Raw genomic sequence first — 26,779 nt, forward strand, 5'->3', positions numbered from 1 at the left:
GCATGGGAGTTTCCAGAAATAAAAAAGCAAGGCAATTTGCTAAATCTGGAAAAGTGTTAGTTCTTTTACATCTTATTTTCTGACATTATTTATAAAGTACTGACATCAATTACCAAGCTACTAAATTTTATTTTAGAGAAGAAACCAACACAAAAGAAGAGAGGTATAGTATCTTCGATCAGTTCAGTTCAGTCACTCAGTTGTGTCTAACTTTTTGCGACCCCATGGACTGCAGCATGCCAGTCTTCCCTGTCCCTCACCAACTCCCAGAGCTTGCTCAAACTCAAGATATACATTTGGAAAGCTCTAAATATTCTAAAGTTTGAAAAGTTCTTTATTTCAAATGCCAAGTGTACTTCAGTGGGTGGTGCTGATTTAACCTATGGTTCTTTTTCTTTTTTAAAATAGTGCAGCTTCTAAAACGTTCTCAAACAAAATAATTCAAAAGTTCTGAAATTTAGACTATGAAAATAATTAAGAAAATGCAGAAAGGGCACTGGTAGATTTTTAAAAACTATTTTAATACAAGATTAATAGCAATTTTCTATCCAAATCAGAAATGAAAAATCTTAACCCAAATCATATTCATTTGACAGTCACATAAAATTTTAGGTTTGATTGGTGCACACATTCGTCCTGCATATATGTTATGCATATGCACACAGAGACCTCACTACTACTCCAACTTGAGTTGTCTTTTCATCGAAGTACCTCATTACAAGGCAATGTCAAAGATTTCAGTACCTATGCAACCTTCACTGAGGTTCAAATGGCCCCATGCTAGGCTGAGTCCCGTGCTGTAGCAAACCATGTTATAGCAAGGCTTCAGGATGCATACAAATCAATACTGTCTTTGTAGAACTTGGCCTAAAACCAAACACTGGCTAATGTCTCCACCAAGGAGGAACACACTGCAAATTTATAAGTTATGGTCTCCTTTACTCTTCTGTTAGCAAAGCTAAACTCCCCCTCTCCTCCCCTCCTTTTTCTAAAGTTAGAAGGCAGATTTGTTAGTGACTGTAAGTAAATGAGTTTGAATTTCTGCAAGTTTTGGATAAGTCAAAACGTGCATTTGCTAACCCTCCCACCATTCCTCCAACCACCTGATAATTAGCCTTGCAAAGAGAAGTAATAAAAGAATCACAACTGAGGAATCTGCTACGGTTTTATTCCTCCTTGAGGACTTTAGTTGGTGTTCAGTGTGTAGCCAAAACATGTATGTAATGGCTAAAGAATTAAAGTAGGCTAATGTCTGCAGCAGGGAATATAAATTAAATATCAGGGTTCTGCATCCGATAATATTTTCAGAGTGTTTGATTTACAGAACGCTACTTTTACAATGATTACTGCTTGTCAATGAATAATCATGTTTTTCAGTGTAGGCAAAGTAGTATTTTCTATCCCTTACAATTAAAGCAAGTAATACAAGATATTGATCTGGTTAAGACACTGTAAGGGAGTCAGACTGCTAGCGCTAATGCTGTTCTATGGTGGCTCTAATCAAAGTCCTGACTTGACCTTCATTCAAATGAGACAAGGTCATCATGTCTGTCCTTTAATACAGAACCATAAGCGGAGCTCGAACTCATGAATTTGCAATCCGTTCTTCTCTGCTTAAGACTTTAGCCTCTGTTTAGCTTTTGTTATAACATATACAAAGTATAATATACACCAATTACAGACGTGTATTTCTGTTAGAAAAATACATATTATAACTAAAGAACATGTAAATAGAGGCACTTCAATAAGCTAAGTGTTTGCAGTTATGAGCATCACCCAACTGTTTCTAGCGTCCGATTTCAGTGAGTCTGTTCTTCTCTACTCATAACAGAGGTTATGACGTGATTACAGAATTTAGGGGACTTCAAAGCAAATGAGGGCAAGTCAGGAAAAACAATGGAGTATCATCGCATCCCCTATCGCTATGCTAAAATGAGAGAAATTAATTTGGTGGTGCAGGGAGGGGGAAATTCCAAAATACTTACTGGAATGGGTTAACTAGAGTAAACTAATTCCCTTAGGGTACAAAAAAATTCTCATGTCAAATTAGTCTAAAAAATCGTATGATGGGGTGGGATGATGATAAAAAGCAGGAAGTACAATTTGAATAGTATTTTGACCACATCCATGTGGGTGCTGATTGCTGTGGCATCATTAGCTGATAGTGATGTCAGCTTTCTGCCTGGCTCATAGAGTTCACTATAGCTCACCAGTAGGAATAATATTGATAACAAAGGTGTGGAAACAAATGAAGCAGGCATTTATATATTATTGGTGTGTTTAGTGTGTACAGAACATGGGTTCACATTCATTAATATAAGGTGTATTCACATACATGCACAAAACCCTCTGGGGGGAGAAAGCACAGGGAAAACAAGGCATTCTGATCTATTTCACAGAAAGCAATGCAGAAATATTTTTTCAAAAGGAAAGACTTGGAGCTTAAAGCTATGAAAACAAGTGATGACTCAAATATTCTGGACAATCAAGATTGATTAAATTTGTATTGCACCTTAATTACTGGAGAAAGACAATACTGATTTCCGAACATACAATGCAATGAGCAACAGAAATGATTGGTCCTTCATAGAGATGCTTTATGTGTAATTGGTGCTAGGAAGCTGAAGTTTGGCAGTGAAATGAATGGTTTTCTAGAAGTATGGAATGCTGAATTAGATTAAGTGTTGATTTCTTAAAGATTTAAATGAAAAGATGCCACAAAGTCTCTCAGAATCCTACGTTCCATATTTTGTTAGGCATACAATAGCAAGAGATGCTTCTAAATACTTTCAGTTTTGCAAAAGTGCTCAAATATACTTAATACTATTGTGCTGCATGTGTTCTACTTAAGTGTGATGACTAAATCAATAACTAATTATAATTTTGATGAGTATGGAGATAAAAAATATCACTTATGTGTCATGACTGCCAATGGGTTAGTTAACATGTGACTGGCATACTATGGTGTCTTGAAATATTACTTTTCCCAACCCCAGAAGCATCATAGAAACCAAAAAAATAAAAAACATGGATAGCCAACTGTATTCATAAAGCCCCAGTTTGGTTTATTTTGCTTCTCTCTGTCAAGGGGAGCATCATGCCTGGCTTTGGCACACCTGGTGGAAGAGTTCGGCTATAAATCAGCCTGTTCAATTAGGACATCTCTCCAAGTGCCAAGCAGGAATCCTAGGCTGAAGGCGTTGTCCTGAAAGCAATGGTTTTGCATGAATAACACATTCCTTGCACATACAGTTTCCATGACCGGTACAGTTCTGCACACCCATGGCTCTGCCCATGAGTTAGGTACAGTGTGGAGCATCCAGGGCAAAGCACACTCATGCGAGAAAGGTGTGCCCTGGCAAACTTTTAATAAATGGACAGATACGTAAAAAGTTCTCTTTCTTGATTCTTGGTGCTCACAGATAATTGAGGAATCCCTTCTCTGAGCAGCACAAAACAAGAAGAGCTGGTTGACAAAACATTTTCGTTACAAAGGTGTGTCAACCCTGAGCTTGGAATTAAGAAGTTAAAATCTGTGATTTATATATATATAGATATAAAAATAGATGATCATACTAAGACTAAAAAAGTGAAAGAAATCTCCATGTCAATACTATATATATATATTTTTTGTCTTGACGTTTTTTGTTGTTGTGAGTTATTTTGTAAGAGAATGCCCTTGTGATGCAGAAACCAATTGACACAAAGTTAATAGTTAAAAATGAAAACTCACTTATGGATCGAATTGTTCAGCGGTTCATTAAAAGAACTCTTCTTTGGGGAGGGTATGAGCACAGGGCAGAAACATTTGATTCGTGTCAAGCCTGTGGCTAAAGCAAAGCGATTGTATTGTTGATGATTGTTTTCATTTCAGACCCTTGAGGGGGATGAGTTCATGCAGGTGTCCACTAGTAACTGAAAATGAAGCAAAAAGTCTGTGCCAATTGGATACAGTGGACAGACACTGTATTATAAAGTGTATAATTAAAAGAATTAAGAAAAATGATGCCATTACTGAAATTGAAATCGGGCAAGGTAAGAGAGAGATGCTGAGCTGTAGCAAATTTTGCTCTCATAATAAAGATGGAATTCTAAATTTACCCTCAGTACCTCCAAATCAGCTGGGGCATTGTGTGGTTAGCCTGCAAGACCTCCAAGACAACAGTGTTTTCACTACATGAAAAAAATGTCAAACTTTCTCCCCATAAGCATTTTGTAACCCTGATTTGTTACTGAAAAGCTTACACTGGGAGCTGGCTGGCAATGCCAAACTTAAGGCATTAAAGCTCTTTTATTTTTCTCTCTTGTTTGCTTCTTTGTTTCAATTGTAGTTGTCTTGGGGTTTGGCCTGATTTTGCAAGGAAAATGATCTTTTCTTCCTATTTTTTTTTTTTTAATGGGGGAAAAAAAAACTCACAACGTGAGATTCCTTTACTTCTGCAGCATAAAAGCAAATGAAGGTAAGAAAATCTCCTGGTACGAAAGATTTGAGTAAGAATTCTCTAGAATAAACAAGGTCCCCACAGATAGCTGAAGGAAAGAGGAAGCAGTCCAGTCTGGTGCCCGGTACTCTTTGGGAAAACAAAAAGGGAGGCAGAGTACAGTACTGCCCTCTTCTCGGAAACCGGTAAGTTTTTTTGTGGCATGGTCCACTGTCCAAGGGTGTAAGAAAAGAAGTGAGTTGGCCGTTCCAATAGCTAAAATGCAGTTTCATCTGACCGAAAACCCAGGATTATCTGCACAGTCTCTGCAGTGCCAGGGCGACGCAGACGAGAGATCCTGAGAGCAGGGAGGGGCCGCGCTGGGCGGCAGAAGAGTCTACTTCTCTCCGGTCGGGATCCGCCGCGGGGGCCTCTGTGGTGACAAACTCAAACTCTGTGGGACACACATCATCCATGCACCCACTGCCACTCCCCGAGCCGCTGGATTCGTCGCCTGGCGTGGACAGATGGAAAAAGAGTTAGAGCCAGGCCAGCAAAGAGTGGGGCACAAAAGAATTTGGGCATGTTGGTTGAAGACCCCCTCACCCCACCCCACTAGGTTTATTTTATTTATTTTTAAAATTTATATATTTATTTTAATTGGAGGCTAATTACTTCACAAGATTCTAGTGGTTTTTGCCATACATTGACATGAATCAGCCATGGGTGTACCTGTGTTCCCCATCCTGAAACCCTCTCCCACCTCCCTCCCCATTCCATCCCTCAGAGTCATCCCAGTGCGCCAGCCCTGAGCACCCTGTCTCATGCCTCGAACCTGGACTGGCGATCTATTTCACTTATGGTAATACACATGTTTCAGTGCTATTCTCTCAAATCATCCCACCCTCGCCTTCTCCCACAGAGTCCAAAAGTCTGTTCTTTACATCTGTGTCTCTTTTGCTGTCTCACATACAGGGTCATTGTTACCATCTTTCTAAATTCCATACATATGCGTTAATATACTGTATTGGTGTTTTTCTTTAATGGACAGGTTTGTGATGGATGGGTGGACTGTATCTAAATAAAAAGCAGAGACATCACTATGCTGACAAAAGTCCATTTTATAGTCAAAGCTATGGGTTTTCCAGTAGTCATGTATGGATGTGAGAGCTGGACAAGGTTGGACGACAAAGAACTGATGCTTTCAAACTGTGGTGCCGGAGAAGACTCTTGAGAGTCCCTTGGACAGTAGAGAGATCAAACCAGTCCATCCTAAAGGAAATGAACCCTGAATATTCATTGGAAGCACTGATGCTGAAGCTCCAATCCTTTGGCCACCTGATACAAAGAGTCGACTTGTTTGAAAAGATATCTGAAGTTATCCAACTAAAAAACCATGGGAATCTCAGATCCAGTGAGAGGCCATACCCACCATGTTGGAATCTGAAATGAATTTCATATTCTGGCCAATATTTCAATTACTTTAACAGCTTTCATTCTTTGCTCATTTTCAAAACTCAGAGCCATTGTTCTCAGGAGATATCATGCTTTTAGAAAGGATTTTGAAAGGATATTTTAAAGGAAACCAATGAAGAGGAAAACCAACAATGGAAGTAAGAAATCAGAGAATGGCAGCAAGTAATTGTGGAAGGCACAGCTGGTTATTACCATTTGGGCACTTTTTCCACTGCTGTTCTCCTCCTAAGTGCAAGGATGGACTGTGACTTGACCATTGGTTGACAAACCATGGCCTGCAGCCCTGCTACTTGTTTCTGTATGGCTCTCAAGCCTGGGCTTCCCAAGTGGCACTAGCGGTAATGACCCCGCCTGCCAAAGCAGGAGACGCAGGAAATAAAGCTTCGATCCCTGGATTGGGAAGATCCCTTGGAGGACAGCTTGGCAACCCTCTCTAGTATTCTTGGCTGGAGAATCCCATAGACAGTGGAGCCTGGCAGGTTACAGTCCAAAGGTTTACAAAGAGTTGGACATGACTGAAAAGATTTAGCACGCACACACTCAAGAATGACTTTGTATAATCCCAAGAATCGTTTTTATATATTCAAGTGTTTGAAAAAACACAAAGGAGGAATACTATTTTGTGATATGTAAATAGTGTATATCTGAAATCTAAACCTCAGTGTCTGTATGTAAAGTTATACTGGAACACAGCCATGGTCACTCACTTATGGATTGTTTAATTCTGCATTCATTTATGGCCCTCCAAGCTGAACATATTTAATATGTGGCTATTTACAGAAAAATTTGCCATTCTCTGCTTAAAATCAATGCCCAGGTATCCACCTAGTGTTTTCTCAGCCTGGCATCTTCCCTGCCTGCCCAAAATGCCTTCTGAGACTGCTCTATTCCCACTTCTGACCACTTGGTTCATGATTCTTAAACTCTGTATCTCAGACTTGGGTCTCAGGTAAGTCTCCATCCATTCATTACTGGTTGTGGTGGTTTAGTTGCTAAGTTGTGTCTGACTTTTTGCGACCATATGGACTATAGCCCACCAGGCTCCACTGCCCATGGAATTTCCCAGGCAAGAATACTGGAGTGGGTTGCCATTTTCTTCTCCAGGGAGTCTTCCCAAACCTAGGGATTGAACCTGGGTCTCCAGCATTGACATGAAGATTCTTTTACCAACTGAGCATCCATTACTAGCTATGTGAAAGTACTTATCACCATTTGCAACTCTATTATTTAACTCTTTGCTTTCTTGTTCCCTCCCTGAGAATGTACACTTGTTGAGGAAGGGCAGACACTTTGTATATACTGTTCATTTCTGTATCTGCATTGGCTTTAATGATCCCTGGCATACAGTAGGTGCACAATAATAATTACTTACTGAATAATTAAATATGCCTTGGACACTTTTTTCAACTTCTTTGTTTCCTCAACTCAATACCTACTGACAATAACATTTACCTTGTTGAGGATGGTGAAGACCACCTGATAAAATGTGAGAGTGCCAAACCCAATGTGTGCAATGATGCTTGATAGGAAATATATTGTTCCTCCAGCAAAGACGACTTAGATTTTAACCTGCTGTCTTTTATTTAAGTTAGTTAGCCTTGCTAGGCCCTGCTTGTTCACCTGTAAAAATGAGAATAATCCTATCTACTTCATAGAATTGTTACAGGGTGAGATAAGTGTTATAAGTGAGATAATGTTCCTGGGAGGGCTTAGGAAACGTAGTAATGGTAAACACAGTAATGACATTTACTATTTCCCCCATGTACTCCATGGAGTCCATTCAATAGCCCTAAATGTCTCCCTGCTGGTCTGAAATGGTGATGTATATTTTGAGCTGCTCCAAAAAGACTAGTGCCATCTTGGCTGCTAGACAGTGGTACTTAAGAAAAGCCAAGGTGATGTCAGGACTCTTCCAATGCCTCCCCACTAAGCAAGGCTCAACTCAGCACAACTTCATTTATTTATTAAAATTTTTTTTGAACTTTTTTTGGCTATATCACATGACATGCAGAATCTTAGTTCCCGGACCAGGAATTGAACCATATCCCCTATAGTAGAAGTTCGATGTCTTAACCACTGGATCACCAGGTTAAGTCCCAGTGTAATTTTTGTTTTCTTCATGAGACATCTAAAATACCACATAAGAGCACTTGAATATACTATACCAGGTTCTTAACATTTTCTCTAATTTATCTTCAGTGGTTTTCACAAGGGGGAAAATGCCCATTAATTAAATTCAGAGATATCACAATTGCTAAGGGAATTGTTTTACACACTGGCATTATGAACAAGAAGTTACATAACCTTTACAGAGATATTATTGAGGTGATTTAGAATATTAAAAATGTGGTAAGCAAATAATGACGGGAAATTCTAGCTGAGAAAAATAATGGCTCCATCTCTTTCTGAAAAGGAATCACAAATGCAGGTATTTAAGGGGCGAGTTTTAAAAATGTCAGAAGCAATAATGGTGATGATGACTATAAGATATGATAGTGGTTTATAAGACAGACACTATCCTAAAATAAGCTTCCCCGGTGGCTCAGATGGTAAAGAATTTGCCAGCAATGCAGGAGACCTGGCTTTGATCCCTGGGTCAGGAAGATTCCCTGGAGAAGGAAACAGCAGTCTATTCCAGTATTCTTGCCTGGGAAATCCCATGGACAGAGGAGCCTGGTGGGTGATAGTCCATAGGGTCAAAAAGACATCCTAAAACAGGAGGTTAAGTTTGGTGCTGAGGTTACAGCAAAGTGATACTGAGCGTTGCTGATTTTAATTTTCTTTTTGGGGGAAATGGAGCAGGATGTCTTCTCCAGGACATATCTTAAGTTTTGCTGATTGATATGTATACAACCTCTTTAGGTCAGAGAGGAGAGAGAACCAAGGCCAACATCAACTAATTCTTATGTGCCTTGAATTATTTAATCCAATAGTCATTCTCTGATGACAAAGTGCTTTATTAGACAGAGAAGATAGAAAAGATAAATTGAGAGGAGTGAAGCTAAGAAATGAGCAGGGGAGAAGCAGCAAAGGCTGAAACCTAGTGTAATTTTTTCTTCTGAAGAGGGAAGGAGACATTTAGCAAAGAGGCAGAGAAATACTGGGAGGACTGAGAAAGTTTACAGCAAGTTGATCAGGTTGGCAATGATCCTGCACTTAGAAAGTTAATTTTTGAGTTATTTTAAGTGGCATTAAGCTCCAAAAATTTTCTTCAGGGGAAAACTCAGTAGAATGATGGTTAAGACTCAGATGACTTCATGTCTCCCATCTGTAACTTGTTTCTTTCTATCTCATTAATTCAAGCACATAGCATCATCTTTTGCTTCAGTGACCAAATTATAGAATCACTGGCAACTCCGCATCTTATGTTTAAGGAATCTTCTCCCAAGAACTCTGTCTATAAGAATATATATTAAAAAAAAAACAACAAAACAGAAAACAAACAAACCAAAAAAACCCTTGCTTTTATAGTTGCACATCTAGAAACCACTTAGACAAAACCCAAATATGGTTACTTTCATTCAACATGTACTTAATAGTCTTTCAAAATCACATTTGGTATTTTGTAATCTTAATAAAATAGTCATGTGTAATATTACATCAGCATTTTAGTATTTCACTCAAGGTTTCAGATACAAAAGTCAGTGGGTCTTGTATGTGCACAATTAGAGAGAGAACAATGCAACTGACTTCATGGCACATGAGATATTCATCTTAGCTCCTTTACACATGGCCTCAGATGAACCTCCCAACAATCCTAACTCAGGTATGCTTCCCTGAAGTGATCTTGAGTGATCGTGAGGACATTCTTCTCTTGGTGGTTGGGAGGAAGGATGGAAGTTTGAGGCAGACACATAAATGCTGATGGGGAAGGGGGAGGGGAAAACATTACTTTGCTGTCTTGTAGTTAACGGATTAACTGGCAGACAAAACTGAACTTTAGTTTTGGTACAGTTGAATGTCAGCCACTGAAACTACTCCTTAGGAGCAGCTATGATTTTAGTTGTATCCTAAAGAAAGATCAGGGCTCTCTGCCCTATAAAGAACTTTGCAGATGAGGTAAGAATGACACAAAAGAGCCAAGGCACACATTGCTCTTAAAGAAAAATTATGATAAACCTATTCATAAAACAAAGACAGGCATACAGACTCAGAGAACGAACTTATGGTTACCAGGAGGAAAGTGGGGAAGGATTGTTTGGGAGTTTGGGATCACTAGGTACACACCGCTATATCGAAAATGAATAACCAGCAAGGACTAACTGTATAGCACAGGGAATGATGCTCAATATTCTGTGATAACCTAAATGGGAAAAGATTTTGCAAAATAATAGACACATGTATATGTATAACTGAATCACTTTGCTGTACACCTGAAACCAAAACAACATTGTTAAACATCTCTGTTGATGTTGAGTTGCTAAATTTTGTCTGACTCTTTGCAACCCCATGGACTGTAGCCCACCGGGCTCCTCTGTCCATGGGGTTTCCCAGGGAAGAATACTGGAGTGGATTACTATTTCCTCCTCTGGGGGAATCTTCCTGACCGAGGGATCGAACCCGAGTCACTTGCATGTCCTGCATTGGCAGGCAGACGCTTTACTGCTGAGCAATCAGGGAAGCTCTCTAAATGACAAGTCTCCAATACAAAACAAAAATAAAAAAAAAAAAAAATAAAATTCTTTCTTTAAAAAAACAAATTACAGAACGATCTTCTATAACGATTTTCACTCTGGAGGGTGCTGATAAAGGCTATCTTACTCGTGTCCTGGAAGTTGACATCATTGCCATTGTACGCATTCTTCAATTTGTTGGTCATCACGCGGAGAGCCATGATCTGCTGCCTGATGAACGTGTCGGGCCGCGTGATGTCCACGTCCACCTCCGGGTTGTTGATCTGGTTGGTCAGCCCGTCATTCATGATCTCAGGCAGGTACCTGCAGGGCACAGAGAGAGAAACCAGTTGGGGTGAGGCAGGAGGCACCTTGAAACCAGATTCTGTCACGCTCTTTCTAACAGTGAACCCGAACGTCAGCAAAACCTGGGCTTGGTTTCCTGGAAAAAACGCCAAACAGTGAATACAAGGCATACGTTTTCCCAGAGGGAGACGTGGCTAAAATGGCTTCAGAGCTGTCTCTAAATGGCACTGAATTCTCATGTAGGCTTGCCTACAAGTAAATGCTCATCTAAGGACTTCCAGAAATTATTCCTTAAAATTAATTACTCTGTCTCCCTCCATCTCAAACGTTAAGATGGTTAAGTCAAGGACTTGACAGCTCACTCAGTGATCCTGTGAATTTTTCTAGTAGGACCTGAGCTTTTAAATTATACGTGACCTTAGACGGTTCCCTTGTATGAGGATGTTCTTCCTCAATTGAGGAGGTCTGATTCCAGGTTTTAATTAGAACAAACTTCTGGATACAAAAAACCATCTTTGGAAAGTTGGAGGAGCAACCAGTGATCACTGGAATATTTTAAGTGTCCATTAGGATTTTTATTTTGTACTAGAATCTTGGGTCTAACTCATCACTGAGTAGAAGAGTAAAATCTAATGTCAAATTTATATCACCATTTTTTAAAACTTGTGCTCGTGTCAAATTGTCAGTCCTTCCAATGTCAACTGCTTAAGCTGCCCATGTGTGTTTATACCAGCAGAGACTGAAGATCTTAGCAAACTGCTTGCAGCGCCAGACTCCTTACTGTTGTGACCCATCTGCTTTCAGCCCCTCTCCTCCTCTCACAAGGTTCTCACACATACAGCTTCTTTCCTGTTTCCTGTGTCCTGAGCTGGAGTTCAGAGGGCTACAGCAGCTTCAGAATTCCTTGCCTCTCCTTACCTCCGTCTTTCCATCCTAGCGCATCCTAAATGACCTGTCTAGCTAACCTTCACAAAATACTGCTTTCATCATGTCACTCTTCTGTGTCTAATCTCCATGGGGTGCTTACTTAATGCCCGTCATTGTGCTAAGCACTTTACCTGCATTACAAAAATTCGATTTCCCAGCAAATCTAGGAGGTAGGTACTATTTTATCCCCATTTTGTGTAATAGAAAACGGAGGCTTAGTAACTGTGCAAAGTCACAGAGCTAATGGATCTAACTTCAGAGCCCATGTGTCCAAACACTGCATCATATTGCCTGTTTGATCACAAACTCCAATTCACACTTTATGGCTCAGCACTCCAAGCCCATTTCTACCTCATCTCTACTTTCTCAGGCTTCATTTCTCCTTTCAAGGGGCACTCCTTGCCTTATGCAATCTTCCGCAGGGATTCATCTTATCTTTGCTGGCAATGTACTTTTCCATTTAAGTTCCAAATATCTTTAAAGACTCAGGTCAATCCTCGCTTTCTCTTTAAGATGTTTTCCAGCTTTTAGGGACCTGCCCATTCTTTCCTGCTTCCCAGTTGGCGCAGTGGTAAAGAATCTGTCTGCCAATGCAGGAGATTTGAGTTTGATCCTTGGGTGGGGAAGATCCGGGGGGATCTTCCTAAATGCCATTTCCTAAATGGCAACCTGCACCAGGATTCTTGTCTGGAAAATCTCATGGATGGAGGAGCCTGGAGGGCTACAGTCCACTGGGTCCCAAAGAGTCGGACAGGACTTAGTGACTTAGCATGCACGCTATTCTTTCATAGGGCTTCCAAGTTTGGCAGGGTATTTTGGGCACTGCACCAAGTCATCTGCTGAGAGAGGGAGATGGGGCTGAAGGCCAGCCTGAATGCACATGCGGGGCACCATTCACCAAAAGGGGTGCCTTTTTCTTTCCTTTCCTTTTCTTCTGTGGGAATCTTTTTAGTTTAGAAAATTTCACTATACACCAGAGTAAAGACAATAGTGTAATGAACCCTTGCACACCCATCTGGGTGCTTTTTTCCCCCTAATTCCTACAAAGGCACTATATTTGTCTGGGTCCTGGCAAGAAACAGATGGCACACTCAAAGGAGCAATAAAGAGAGTTAAAGAAGAGACAGTTTACAGAGGTGTGAACGGGGTTGAAGGAAGCAAGTGTGATGAAGAACCCTGGGGCTGGCAACAGCAGAACGGCCAGAAGGGATGGAGCTGTTACCAGAATGCACCAGCTCTGAAGCCACAGAATGTGGCCAGAAGATGCTGCAGCTGCCAAAGCAAGGTCCCTCAAGGAGGGAGCAGAGGGAATGATATCCTGACCTCTGGCTGCTGCCTCCCATTGGCTGAAACCAACTGGAAGCCAGAAGGAAGGCTATCCAGTTGATGTGGTATGTAGATGTTCTCCTTTAGGACACAGACCGAGGTTGGAAGGACGCAGAGTAGATTTCAAGGAGGGTGGGGGGTGCCAGAACATCCAGCCCAGGCATCTGATGGACTGGTGGCAGCCCTGCCTAGTTGCTATCATTAGCATTCTTCAACTGCCTCTCCTGATGTGGCTTGAAAGCTGAAAAAAACTTCCCTTCCTCAGAGAAGGTGGGATGATATGAGAGAGTAGTATTGAAACATATACACTGAAAGTGAAAGTTTCTCAGTCGTGTTCGACTCCTTGAGACCCCATGGACTGTCCATGGAATTCTCCAGGCCAGAATACTGGAGTGGGTAGCCTTTCCCTTCCTCAGGAGATCTTCCCAACCCAGGGATTGAATCCAGGTCTCCTGCATTGCAGGTGGATTCTATACCAACTGAGCCACAAGGGAAGCCCACTACCTTATGTAAATGAATAGCTAGAGGGAGTCTGATGTATAATGCAGGGAGCCCAAAGTCAGAGCTCTGCGGCAACCTAGATGAGTGGGATGGGGAAAGAGGTGGGAGGGAGGTTCATGAGGGAGGGGACATATGTATTCCTAATGCTGATTCATGTTGATTTTATGGGAATAACCATCACAGTATTGTAAATTAATTATCCTCTAATTAAAATAAATATATTAAAAATAAAAAAATTTCCCTTCCTCTATTTTGTCTTTCCTATGTACATATACTCATACAATATATTTGTGCTTAAAATTCTTCCCCTTCCTGCAGGTTATTTTGCAAGTTTCCAAAACCAAAGGCTCTGTCTGTCAGCCTCCAAAAGAAGAAATAAAAACACACAAAGAAACTTTTATATTTAAGCCATTTTTCAGGTAATGAAATCTTATGCCTGATGTATTTGAGCACGAACTGGTTTACCCATCCCCACCCAGGGACCGAACCTGGGTCTCCTGCCTTGCAGGCAGATTGTTTACCATCTGAGCCACCAGGGAAGCCCCATTTTACATTAGAGGTCTCCGAATAAGCTCCATGTCTTTATCCATATCTTGAACAATCGAGATGATCATGAACATTCATGATGTTCATTGCATAATGAAAAATAAAACACACAGAGTGCACTGCAAATTCTGTTCCATAAAACTTCACCATATTTACTGCCTTAAAAAAATGTCCTAATTGAAATGAAAAAGAGTCAAGGAGCTATATTTATTTTTAAAGTGTAACTTCTGTGCTGCCTTTTCATATATCTGGTATACCAATAAAACTTTGTTAGATTCTGAGATTGTTTTCCTGATATACATTCTGAAATATGACATTGATTGATTATTACTGACATTCAATTATATGTGCCAGGTTTGGTGAGTTCTACCTAATCACTAAAGCCCATTGAAATACACAACCCATGGGTCGGCCAGCCTCTGCTGGCACAGAAGCGGAGGGGCTAAAAGGTGCTCATGGGTTCTGGTGTTGTCCCTTAACATTCTGAACAGTGATCCCTGTGGCTGTACCTGTGCTGAGTCAGAGGAGGGCTTTGTTTCTTTCAGCTGCTGTGTGCATGGCCCAGCTAGCTGAGACTCATTTATCAGAAGCCGACTGCGATAGCTTACATGGGAACGCTACCCTTGGGAGTTTGAGCACACAGGAACAATACAAGACTGCCAAATAAACCCAGCCTCTAACTGCATCTGCCAATGCTCAGCCACTTACAATAAAAACAAGTAACAATGCACCTATGTCCTTAAGAACCTTTCTTCTTTTCAGTGTATTCAAAGGGGAACTTTAGAGACTATATGGAAACTTACACTGAAAAACACAGTTGGAAAAGAAAATGGCCACGTTGTCACCCCAGGGGCATATCCAGAGGCCATATCTGTGGATGTCCAGAGTGCAGCCTGGGGGATCCCTGGAAGCCCAGTTCAGCGCCAGCCCAGTTATTTGTTGCCTCTCTTGTTTGATCTCTTTGTGCTGTGTGCTGTGCTTAGTCGACCAGTCAAGTCTGACTCTTTGTGACCCTATGGACAGAGGAGCCTGACAGGCTGCAGTCCATGGGGATTCTCTAGGCAAGAATACTGGAGTGGGTTGCCGTGCCCTTCTCCAGGGGATCTTCCTAACCCAGGGATCAAACCCAGGTCTCCTGTGTTGCAAGCGGATTCTTGACCATCTGAGCCCCTGGGGAAGCTATCCTGCAAGAATGGATGCACCTTTGAGCCCATAATTGCTGGGAGCCGGCATATTGCATATTGAGTGAGGATCTGGAATAGCTCAACTGGAATTCTATCACTGCCGGGAGCCAGCGTGAGGCACTCCGCCCATGACAAAGGTCATGAGGAAGGAGGCTCGGCATACGCAAAGGCAGGATCTAGCCTCAGGAGTCCCCCGGGAAATTCTCGAGCATCTACCCCCAAAACCAGAGTCTGCCTACTTTCTGCTTTGTGCTTTCACCTACACCTCTGACTTTACGGGGGGCTGTCCCCCACTACCTCTCTCTGAAAAAAGAGTTAGCTTACAGCTCCAGTTAATAATTCCTGGGTGTGACAGTGTTTAACCTACAAACTCCTTTGGAAATCCTCTAGCCTGCCTGAATAGGTTTTTCCGGCCACATGTGATTGTTCAGAGCCTCCCAACTGTGAGAGGCAGGAGATGTTCTAAACTGTCTAAACACAGATTCCTTTGAGTAGTTAAAAGATTGATTAGAAAATGTATTGGTGAAGGGTTTTTCACTTGTTGGGCCAATGTTTGCTGCTAAGTCTCCATACTCCTTACCTACTGTGTCTTTGGCAGTGTATTGATTGATATAATGGGTGTATAGAAATGTAAAATGCCGCTTTGTCCAATGCTTTTTGGAAGGCTGGCGCCTGACTTTGGAATAATCACCTTTAGAGAAAGATAAGTTTCTTAAAATGTTAACAGGCCTCCGGGCCAGAAGATGATGTCAATCACCTGAACTTTTGCATATGATAAGTTTGCAGGAAGAAAGCCTGGCTTGCTGCATGACTCTACCCCTTCCCCCATTATCCTCTATGCATACCTTAAGGTATAAAAACTACTTTGGAAAATAAAGTGCGGGCCTTGTTCACTGAAACTTGGTCTCCCCATGTCACTCTCTCTCCCAAATTCCAGCTGAGTGTCCATCTGGAGCGCGGATGTCCTCTGCGACCATTTATTTGCCTGGGCTTCTAAGACCCACTCGAGAAGGTGTCTAAGGTGGGGCACCTTCCGCTATTCGAGAGGGCGCCTGCGGCCTCCGTGGTCAGAGCTAACCTGGTGTCACGGGTTATATTGATTTTCCGCGTAAACCAAGCCACTCAGCTTCTTTTCTCCACTGAATTTTCCTACTGAGCTATCCTTATTTCAGCCGCTTTTCTCCACTGAATTTCCTCACTGAGCTATCCTTATTCTATTACTCTTTATATCTTTGATGAATAAATAATTAAATAAGTCGCCGACGCCGTCCCCGCTTCGAATACCCTGGATCAGCCGGGGCTGGACCCCGGCACATAATATTCTTCCCTTTATTAGATCTTGCACCAGCTCTTTGATGTGAGGGCATTTTTGTACCGTCATGGTTCTGGGAGACATGGGAAGGGAGGAGACTGTTGCTACAGAGAGCCCAGGTTCTGAGGCTGGCTCCACATTTAACTGGGGCAGGGAAAGCCCAGAAATGACCAACTGGAGGGGTGTCACTATTTGCCACTACTTTGTGTTGTGGTGTGGAAAGTAAGTGGCATCCGGAAAGAGTCAAGCATAGCTTCCCCATTTTGTTACCCTCAATTTTGTAAGACCACATATAGGGGCTAAATCATTGGCAGTTTGGCAGAATTAACTATCTTCTCATCTACTATGGTCGGCTTGCTTGCATTCTCCCCAGATCTACCTGTTGAAAACCTGATGCCCAAAGTGATAGGATTAGATGGAGAGGCATTTGATCAAGAAGGCTCTGCGCTTGTGATTGAGACTAGAGCCCTTACAAAGAAGGCCACACAGGGCTTCCCAGCCCCTCTGCCAGGTGAGGATATGACTAGAAGTCTTCCCAGAAGGGGTTCTGGTGGAGGATATCACTGCGGAGCTTGTGTGAGTGACTCGGCCAGCACAGCAGGCATGCCGGACCCAGGATGCTGCTGTTAGTGGGCTCGGGATGGATGGAGCACAGAGAAATATCAACTCCTGCTCAAGCTAGAGGGAACGTAAAATGCTGCAGCACTATGGAAAACAGCATGGCAGCTCTTCAAAACAGTAAAAATAGAGCTACCATCTGATCCAGCAATTTCACTTCTGGGTATATATCCAAAATAATTTAAAGCAAGGACTCAAATAGATATTTCTCTGTTGACAGCAGCATTATTTACAACAGCTAGAAGTGAAAGCGAACCAGGTGCCCACTGACAGATGAATGCATAAGCAAAAAGTGGTCTATACATAAAATAATTCAGCCTTAGAAAGGAAGAACAGGAATTCCTGGTGGTCCAGTGGTTAGGACCCCATGCTTTCACTACCGAGGACTCAGGTTCAATCCCTGGTCAGGAACTAAGATCTGGTAAGTTTGGCAAACCATATGGCACAGCCAAAAAAAAAAAAAAATTCTGACACATGTTAACATGCCAACAGGGGAAGACAGAGGATAAGATGGTTGGATGGCATCACCGGCTCAACGGACAGGAGTTTGAGCAAGCTCCGGGAGACGGTGAAGGACAGGGAAGCCTGGTGTGCCAGCCCATGGCATCACAAAGAGTCGGACATGACTGAGCGACTGAACAACAACAAAAACGACAACATGCCAACATGGATGAATCTTAAAGACATCATGCTAAGTGAAATAAGCCGATCACAGAGGGACAAATATATAATTTCACTTATGTAAGGTACCTGAAATAGTCAAATTTGCAGACATAAAGTAGAATGGTGGTGGCTGGGACTGGCGGCGGGGAAGGGAGGTGTGGGGAATTATTGTTTATGAGTGTGGAGCTTTAGCTGAGGAAGGTGAAGATTTTTGTGGATGGATGGCAGAGATGGGTGCACAACCCTGTGAATGTACTTAATGCCACTGCACTGGACACTTGAAAAATGGCAGAAATGTTTTATATGTTTTACCACAGTTTTAAAAATTCTAACTCTTAAGTACCATTTTTCTAAAGTTCTTGAGAACTTTTCTATTTTTCCTTTCTCCATTTTTCCGGGCTGCTGCAAAGTGGTATTATTCAAAACATACTGTGACTTTAGGTTTTAAGTGGACTTATAAATTCTTGAAGACTTTTGAGCTGGAGTTGTCTGTGGCCTTAGGTACTTCAAAGAGATGGGACACTGAGACATGGTCAAAGGCACAGAGGCTGACCCAGGACACCTGAGATCTCTCTGGAATCCAGTGTGCGGGTAACTACCTTAGCTACTATATATATGCACTATATATATATATATATATATATATATAATGTGAAAAGTGAAAGTAGAAGTGTTAGTTGCTCAGTCATGTTCGACTCTTTGCAACTCCATGACTGTAGCCCACCAGGCTTCTCTGTCCATGGAATTCTCTAGGTAAGAATCCTGGAGTGGGTTGCCATTTCCTTCTCCAAGGTGTCTTTCTGACCCAGGGGTTGAAACTGGGCCTCCTGCATTGCAGGCAGATTCTTTACCTCCTGAATCACCAGGGAAGTAAATATATAGTATATATATATATACACACTATATATGTATATACATAGTAAGTACATATATATATATACACACACACACACACACACACACAGTATTATCCATATAATATAAAAGCCATTATATAAGGGATATAACTGTATGTATATATCTATATATATATTTACCTTGTTTGTTTCATAAGCTGTCATATTAAGTAATGTGATATGAAATTGCTTGACAAATACAATACACTATACAATTGCAATACATCCTTATGAAAATTAAGTTGTTAACATAGCTCCCTCAAATGCTGAACCTGTTTCTTAGGAGGGCTGACAGCAGCAGAATTCCAAGCTTTAAAGCCTGGATTCATGGACAGAACAGTGATTTGCTGTGGCTTTCCTCCAGCTGGAGGATGTGGGGCATGAAATGGCCTGGAACTCTAGGAGGACACACCGCTCATTGGTTGTGCCAGTGAACAGAAGCTAAACTCTTTGACTTGGCTTCTCAACTCATTGGCAGGAGCTGCTGACACCATCCTTTCTTGGTAGAACCAGAGTCAGCAGGCTCCAGGGCGGGAGGGAGGGAAGACCCACGAGCCAGGCCCCAGGGCTCCGAGCTGCCGACACAACATGCTTCTTTCCTCCTGTCTGTAGCCACGTTTCTTACCACTTCCAGGAGGGGCACACAGTGTCCCACTCCCCCAAGGCAGTCAGCCTTTATGGGGTCTTCCCTCCTGAACATCCCAGAGATGGGAACCGGGCTTTTAGCTATGCCAGGTTGGACAGTTGCCTGTTCTCATCCCAGACAGGCTTCCCACTTTCCCCAGGTGCTTGCCCGGCTGCGTATACATCAAATATTTTACAGTTCTTTCAAATGCAGCTGGACTACTTTGGACATACCCTGCAATCAGACTAAGACAATACTCCAGATCTGCCAAGTTGCTGTCTCTGACACATTTCTCATCACCACGCACCATTTTGCCACTCTGCCAGCTGCTCGCATGTACCCACTCATGACTTCCTAGTTTTTTCGCTTAGTCAATCCACTTGGTGGCTGCTGAGAGTGACTGGCCTATTTTCTAGATTTTTATACTTTTCCTATTTCCTACAATTTACTGTATTTACCTCCTGGCCTCAGGGAGGATTTCCTTAGGGGACACAGTTATTTCTGTGAGGATCAGGTGCCTTAAAAGACAGCAAAGACTCCTGGCAAAAGCTGCGTTACTAACGGATCCAATTAATCCTTGTCTCCCAGCTGGCCTCTTGATGGCCTCCTTGTGTCCAACTCTGTGCGACCCCATAGACGGCAGCCACCAGGCTTCCCCATCCCTGGGATTCTCCAGGCAAGAACACTGGAGTGGGTTGCCATTTCCTTCTCCAATACAGGAAAGTGAAAAGTGAAAGTGAAGTCGCTCAGTCGTGTAGGACTCTTCGCGACCCCATGGACTGCAGCCTACCAGGCTCCTCCGCCCATGGGATTTTCCAGGCAAGAGTACTGGAGTGGGGTGCCATTTCCTTCTCCGGAAAAGACACATTGCTGGCTAAATACTAGCTGACAAGGACGGAACCAGGAAGCTGTCTTGCCAACTTTAAAGGGAGAGAAGAAAGAGTCTGGCTATAACTAACTCAAGAAACCCTGAAGACTCTGAGATTGTCTATGTTCTGTCCTGGGATCCATAGGCTTTGGGGACCTGCCTCAGACTGGATTTTATCTCATTCCTCCTGCACCATCCCATTATCTTCTACATTCCCTTTTTCTTTTTAACATCTGTGAGCTTAGAAAAAGGATCCCCGTGAAGAGAACAAAGTCCTCATGAAAGACACAGGTGATGTGATTCAACGTGGTTATGTCAGTTGGGTCATTTGTAGACACATAAATGAGCCTAGAGTGAAGTTAAGTCAGAAAGAGAAAAACAAGTATTGTATAATAATGCATATGTGGGGAATCTAGAAAAAAAATGGTACAGATGAAACTATTTCCAGGGCAGGAATGGAGACACAGATGTAGAGAATGAGATGTGTGGACGTGGGGAGGAGGTTGGGGGGACGGGTAGGATGAATTGGGAAACTGGGATTGACCTACATGCACGTGTGTGCCAAGTTGCTTCAATCATGTCTGACTCTTTGTGACCCTGAGGACTGTAGCTTACCAGGTTCCCCTGTCCATGGGATTCTCAAGGCAAGAAAACTGGAGTGGGTTGCCATGCTGTCCTCCAGGGGATCTACCCGACCCAGGGATTGAACCTGCATCTCTTATGTCTGCTGTATTGGCAGGTGGGTTCTTTACTGCTAGTACCACTTGGGAAGCCCTGTAGACAATGTTTGTGTCCTGCTAAGATCTATAGATTGAAGCCCTAAACCTCAGTGTGATGGTATTGTGAGGTGGGGTCATGGGGAGGTAATTAGATCATGAAGGTGAAGCCCCTATGATGGAATTAGCACCCTCACAAGAAGAGGAAGAGACCAGAGCCCTCTCTCCCTCTGCCACTTGAGGGCACAGCTCAGAACAACTGCTTGGAAGTGGGCTCTTATTAGAACCCAGCCTTGTTGACTTCTAGCCTCCAGACTATGAGAAAATAAAATTTTGCTTAAGGTCTCCAGTCTATGGCGGCATTGTTACAGCGGCATGAGCTAGGACACTAATTGAATGCGGTACCGACCAGGGATTCAAAGCATCCATTCTTGGCCCCCAAGGGCATCTCATGAGAGACCAGAGGTTTGTGGAGACAGTATCCTGTCTTGAGAGAGCTGTGCTGCATTTCCAAGTCAAAATTCCCTCTTGATGCACTTGTGAAGCTTAAGCAATTTGTTGTCGAGATGACTTTAACCTGGCTCGGGCTCAGCTATCTTTAGTGTGTGATGTTCTGAATGAACCACACGACCTGCCTAATCTAGTTGCTGTTGCCATTTGTAATAGAAGGAAAAGCCCATTAAAGGAAACATCAAGGGTATCCTTGGAGGTGAAGAGAAAACAGCAAATCGTAACATGTTCCCCAAGGCTTGTGCGTGAACTGAAAAAAGGGAATATCTTACATATTAATAGGAACTTAAAGGAGGCCTGCCGAGATGAAACACAGGACTGTGTGAATCTGAATATCAGATCGACAACGAATCCTTAGTGTGAGTGTGTTCCACTTGGTGTCCGCTTTTCTTAGGTGCCAAAGCTGGCAACTCTGCCTTTGAGCCCTGCTACTCAAAATGCGATCCCTGGACCAGAAACCCTTGCTTCCCTGGGAAACATATTACAAACGTAGAATTCAGTTCCATCACAGACTTATTGAATCAGAATCTGCATTTTTTAACAAAACCCCCAGATTTTAGCCTGTCCATTTGAGAGGTGCTGCTTTAGAGGTTACCAGCTGTTCTCACAGACTTTATTGCATTGGTCTGTAGAATTGTCCCAACAGGGTGGCAAGGGAAGGAGAAGCAGACGAGGACCTTTCCTGACCACCTGGTCCTGTTGTCAGAATGGAGGTTTCCATGCTGACAGGGTCACGGGCGTGCCCACAATTTTCTCCCATCAGAGGGCACACTCTCTGCCTTCTACCTGACCTTCTGTTTCCAGACCTGCTGGGCTACTGAAGCACACTGAGATCTGCCAGAGATGGATGAAGGTGAGAGCAGGAATGAAGATGGGCCCATGTTCTAGGGGAGACACTGCTCACACATCCTTGACCATTACCTCAACGCAGCCGCTCTTACCCTGCAGTTGCCATAGCAGCCACATCTGTGTGTATCCTGTTTTGTGTCAAAGTCATCACTAATTTCAACAGGCGATATTCATTTTGTAATAGCTATTATAAAACAATACATACTGGGGGAAAACAATGCATACTTGGGGACACAGAGCGACATATCTATTGTAGGAGTCATTTTGATTTTGGAAATGTTAACATATGAAATAGACATGCTTCTGAATCAAGGAAGTACAGTAGAGAGCTTAGAGCAGCATTCAGAAAGCAATCAGGAGAAAAATGGGTGATGGCAGACAAGTCTGAGCAAGTACTTAGGATAAAAGGGCTGCAGAGACTGTGGTTAAAGGAATTGGAAGGATGAAATATTGTACAAAGAGGAAGAAATATCTAGGTTACCGGCAGCCTCATCTCACAGGCCTGAGTTTTAAAACTCCAGACAATTTCTATCAATGCTAGTAAACATTGCTGTTCCACACTTGATAGATATTTTTTTGAAATAAAAGTTCTGTTTCTTTTGTTTCACAGGGTGACAAGAATAACCTTTCTTTCTTTTTTTTTTTTTTTAACAAGCATTCCTAAACATTTCAGAAGGCCTTTCATTTGAAAGTCCGTACTTTAAAAATAGGGAAAAAATACCTTGTCTGCATTACAAATAGATTTTTCAACTTACAAAATAGTTCAGTGGAATTTTTTTTTAGTGACAACTTCTCTCCTGTGTTCCTAGATCAATTACTATTTGGATGAGAAGAAAGCTTTAATTAAATTTAATCCAACAAGTCTGTATTGGTTATCTACTTACAATGTTATTAAATATAAAGTTATAATATTAAGAGTTCATTATAATGGAAGACGTAAAAAGAAGAGAACTAAGAAAACCCTGTGAAATTATAACTTTTCAATGGAAGTATAATTTGAATCACAAATATTTGCCAGTGTTATCTTTTTATTAATACATTGGGTTGAAGTCTGGAATATTCCTGCAAATGATTTTATTGTATTAAATTTGATGATTTCCCTCACCTGCATAAAATCCTCTAATGGCTTCTGATGGACTCAGGATAAAATTCAAATCTGGCCCCTGAGTACTGAGCAGGTGTGTCTCCTGGCTATGTGGTCCTTTCCCAACCCACAGGCCAACGGGACGGTACTTACAGTTCCAAAGTCCACTGTCCTGCCTCCAGTAGCTGTGCCTTTTCATGTGACACCCCACTGCCATCACATAGTACTTAATTGACAGAGCCTTGCACAGGGCCTGGGCTGAGGGTGTGCTTAACAAGATTGCTGATGGACTGAACGAACGAAAGAGCAAAGCATCTACTTCATTTGTTCTCCTAGTTCAGGGATGGCAGTATATATCTGTCAGTTGTTTAGAGTCAGGGTATTGAAATGAAATGGCTTCTCAGGTGGCTCAGTGGTAAAGAATTTGCCTGCAATGCAAATTGTGAGATCAAATGTGAGTTTGATCCCTAGGTCGGGAAGATACCCTGGAGAAGAAAATGGCAGCCTGCTCCAGTATTCTTGCCTGGGAAATTCCATGGACAGAGAAGCTTGGCAGTCTACAGTCGAGGGGGTTGCAAAGAGTTGGACAGGATTTAGTGACTAAACAGCAACTACAAACTGCAGTGAAAAGAATACTCTCTGGGGTTTGGGAGATGTCAGCTTTCACCTTAGTTCATCGGCTACCCTTAGACTAATGTTTTACCCTGTCTAGATTCCTGACTGCATAATGAGGAACTTGGCTGAACCATCCCAGGCTCTTCTCGCTCTGACTTCATGGTCTTTATCTTCCCCATTCATTTTCTTGATGGAATGTAGTCCCCTGCCCAGTCCTTGCAACAAACCTTTCTCTATATTTCTTCTGTAAGAATTTACAGGGACTTCCCTGGTGGTCCAGTGGTTAAGAATTCACTTTCCAATGCAGGGGATACTGGTTTGATCCCCAGTCAGGAAACTAAGATCCCACATGCTGAGGGGCAGCTAAGCCCCCTTGCTGCGACCACTGAGCCTGCGTGCCCTAGAGCCCCCGCGCCACAACTAGAAAAGCCCACGTACTGCAATGAAGACCCAGCACAGCAAAAATAAAAATAATAATAATAAAAAAATATGCACATGCGCTAATATACAGTAACCTGTGTAACTCTCTATGGAAATGCAGTTCAAAACACAGCCGCCGTTTTAGCCGAGGCTAAAAGGTAAACACAGATGGGCAACGGAGCAGCTTGAAAAATCAACCACTTTATTCATTAGACCATCTGGTCATCCTTTACAGTATCTTTCTGTACAGTCATTAGGAAAAGACACATTAGAAGCTGTTAATTCACAGCCGAATTTGCTGGCCCAAGGTCCCCTTCGCAGAAGACCAGAAACTGCTAAGTTACAGAGCATTTTTGAGGGGCAGCACTGTTGATACTGTGAAAAGCCTTTGGTACCCTCATAATTTAAGACTGTCACATGGATATTTGGGGGTAACTTGAAATGACTGCAGTTCTTTCAACAGCTGTCTTGTTTTCCTCTTGCTAATATCTCTCCAGGGTGGCTAATAATACCATTACCAATAGAAGCTAAAAATGCAACTCAGCAGTGTAAGAAATTATACCCAATGAGCACCTCACTTGCACCCGTGCCTCCTGCAGCTTTGTCTGAACTTAATATCCATGAATCTTCTTGTTCTGTTTTCATCACAGCTGTTTCATATGCTCAAAAATGCCCAATAAGGCCCCAGAACAGACCCCTTCTTTTAGCTCTTCCACCTGCCTGTTGATCCCCAAAGATTCCTTGAATCCAATTTACCAGCTGCTTTGCTCACCTGCGTCCCTGCTGAGGAAGCTTTGGGTGGACTCCTCTCCCGGTGTCTGCCCTGCCTGCCAACTCCCAGCCAGTTCTCCCTTCCAACTTCTCCACCCTATGACAACTCAGGCCAACCCCATTTCTGGGCTGAATCAAGAAAGTCAGAAATTCCATACCAAGGGGCAGTAGCCTTGGGCAGCAGAGCAGAGGAGGAGAACAGAGCCATCTCTCAGCAGGAGATTCCAATGGGACGTTCTAAGGCACCAGACTTACGAGAATGCTTTCCTGGTTGTCTGTTATTTTCTTTTTCCCTTACCCTTCGAATCAGACTTCAGTATTTTCTTTTTCTCCCAGGGTGAAAAAAATTACAGTTGAATGTTCACTTCCTGTTTAACTTGTAATGGAAAAAAACCCCAGTAAGCTGTGCAAATTTAACTATGGGAAAAATAGCTCCGCTACCTTAAAGTCATTAAGAGAACATAAAAAGCTCTTTGTGATCTCAAGATATCCGTAACCTGGCATCTGTCACCATCCCTCCATCCTCGTCCACGGGGGAGGCATGCAGAACAAGGATTCCACGCTTAATGGCACCTTGAGAGTTAGCGCTCCCAGGTGCCCATCAAACCTGTCACTCTGAACAGCTGTCGCTAAGTGACGACTTGTCGCTCCACCCTCCGCTGGTTTTTGCATAAACAGGTCTGCAGCGTTGTGCCAGGAGAGCCTTCTGGGACTGGAAGTGCAGTATCCCTTCCGCAAGAACAGCAAGCCACCCTCACCTGGCTTTGCTGTGTCCATTCCAACATTCCTCTTCGTTGGACGTGCCTGCCGTCACGCTCTCATCCTTGCAGATGGTATAGGGCAATGTCGACCAGACCTTTTTAGAGAGCTTCAGTTTCTCTTTTATGTCTGTAACCTGATCAAGAAAGCAAGGAAAGAGAGTGAACATTCTTGCCAGGCATCGTCCGTTTCTACACCAGGACACGCGCAGGGGAAGGTTAGAGTCCATGATGGGACGAGCACAGATTCCCCATCACCTTTAAGAGAGAACCCATCCTGTAGGACTTATTGCCCAGGGAAGCCTCACTTCCTCCTTCCTCCACTTCCCCCTAGCTTCTGGCAGACGGTTCTCAGATAATTGACTCTTGGTTTTCCATTTTTTTCTGCCCTCCCATCCTTTGAATCAAAAACTTATGAGGCATCTCAACTGGCTTTGGGTCGCACTCCGGCTGGGAGAAATAGGTATTTCCCTATTGCAAACACCCTCAATCTGATCTTCAGGATTCATTTGCCTGGAGGTCAGATAAATACCTAAGGGATGAAAAAAGAGATACATTGTGTTCCCCAAAGGTCTACTCGTTTCTGCAAGAAATTAATATAGTCACTAATTCAGCTGCTGGTGACCCTTGCTCTTGGCCAGTGGACAGGCCCACAGAGTACACTCTTGGACGATGAGGAGCACCCTAAACCCACTTTAAAATCTCTAGCAGCAGAGACAAGAGTCATTCCAAATACGAGTAAACGTAAAATCCACAGTCCTGTGGCTGGATGGC

At 42.7% G+C, this 26,779-nt stretch overlaps 1 protein-coding gene across 3 annotated transcripts in view; it reads right to left on the reverse strand.

The window, feature by feature from the left end:
• Positions 1 to 500: 500 nt before the first annotated feature.
• GPC6 (glypican 6) overlaps positions 501 to 26,779 on the reverse strand; it is a 1,252,059-nt gene continuing 1,225,780 nt past the window's right edge. For all 3 annotated transcript variants that reach the window (XM_006080336.4, XM_044926951.2, XM_044926950.2), the window contains exons 7-9: positions 26,006 to 26,142; positions 10,659 to 10,834; positions 501 to 4,935 (exon numbers count right to left, since the gene is read on the reverse strand). In XM_006080336.4, the coding sequence (XP_006080398.1) occupies positions 4,733 to 4,935; positions 10,659 to 10,834; positions 26,006 to 26,142 (516 nt within the window). In that variant the 3' untranslated portion in view covers positions 501 to 4,732. The remainder of the gene's footprint in view (positions 4,936 to 10,658; positions 10,835 to 26,005; positions 26,143 to 26,779) is intronic.

Source organism: Bubalus bubalis, chromosome 13, assembly GCF_019923935.1.
Source record: "Bubalus bubalis isolate 160015118507 breed Murrah chromosome 13, NDDB_SH_1, whole genome shotgun sequence".
In the NCBI taxonomy this organism is placed as follows: domain Eukaryota; kingdom Metazoa; phylum Chordata; class Mammalia; order Artiodactyla; family Bovidae; genus Bubalus; species Bubalus bubalis.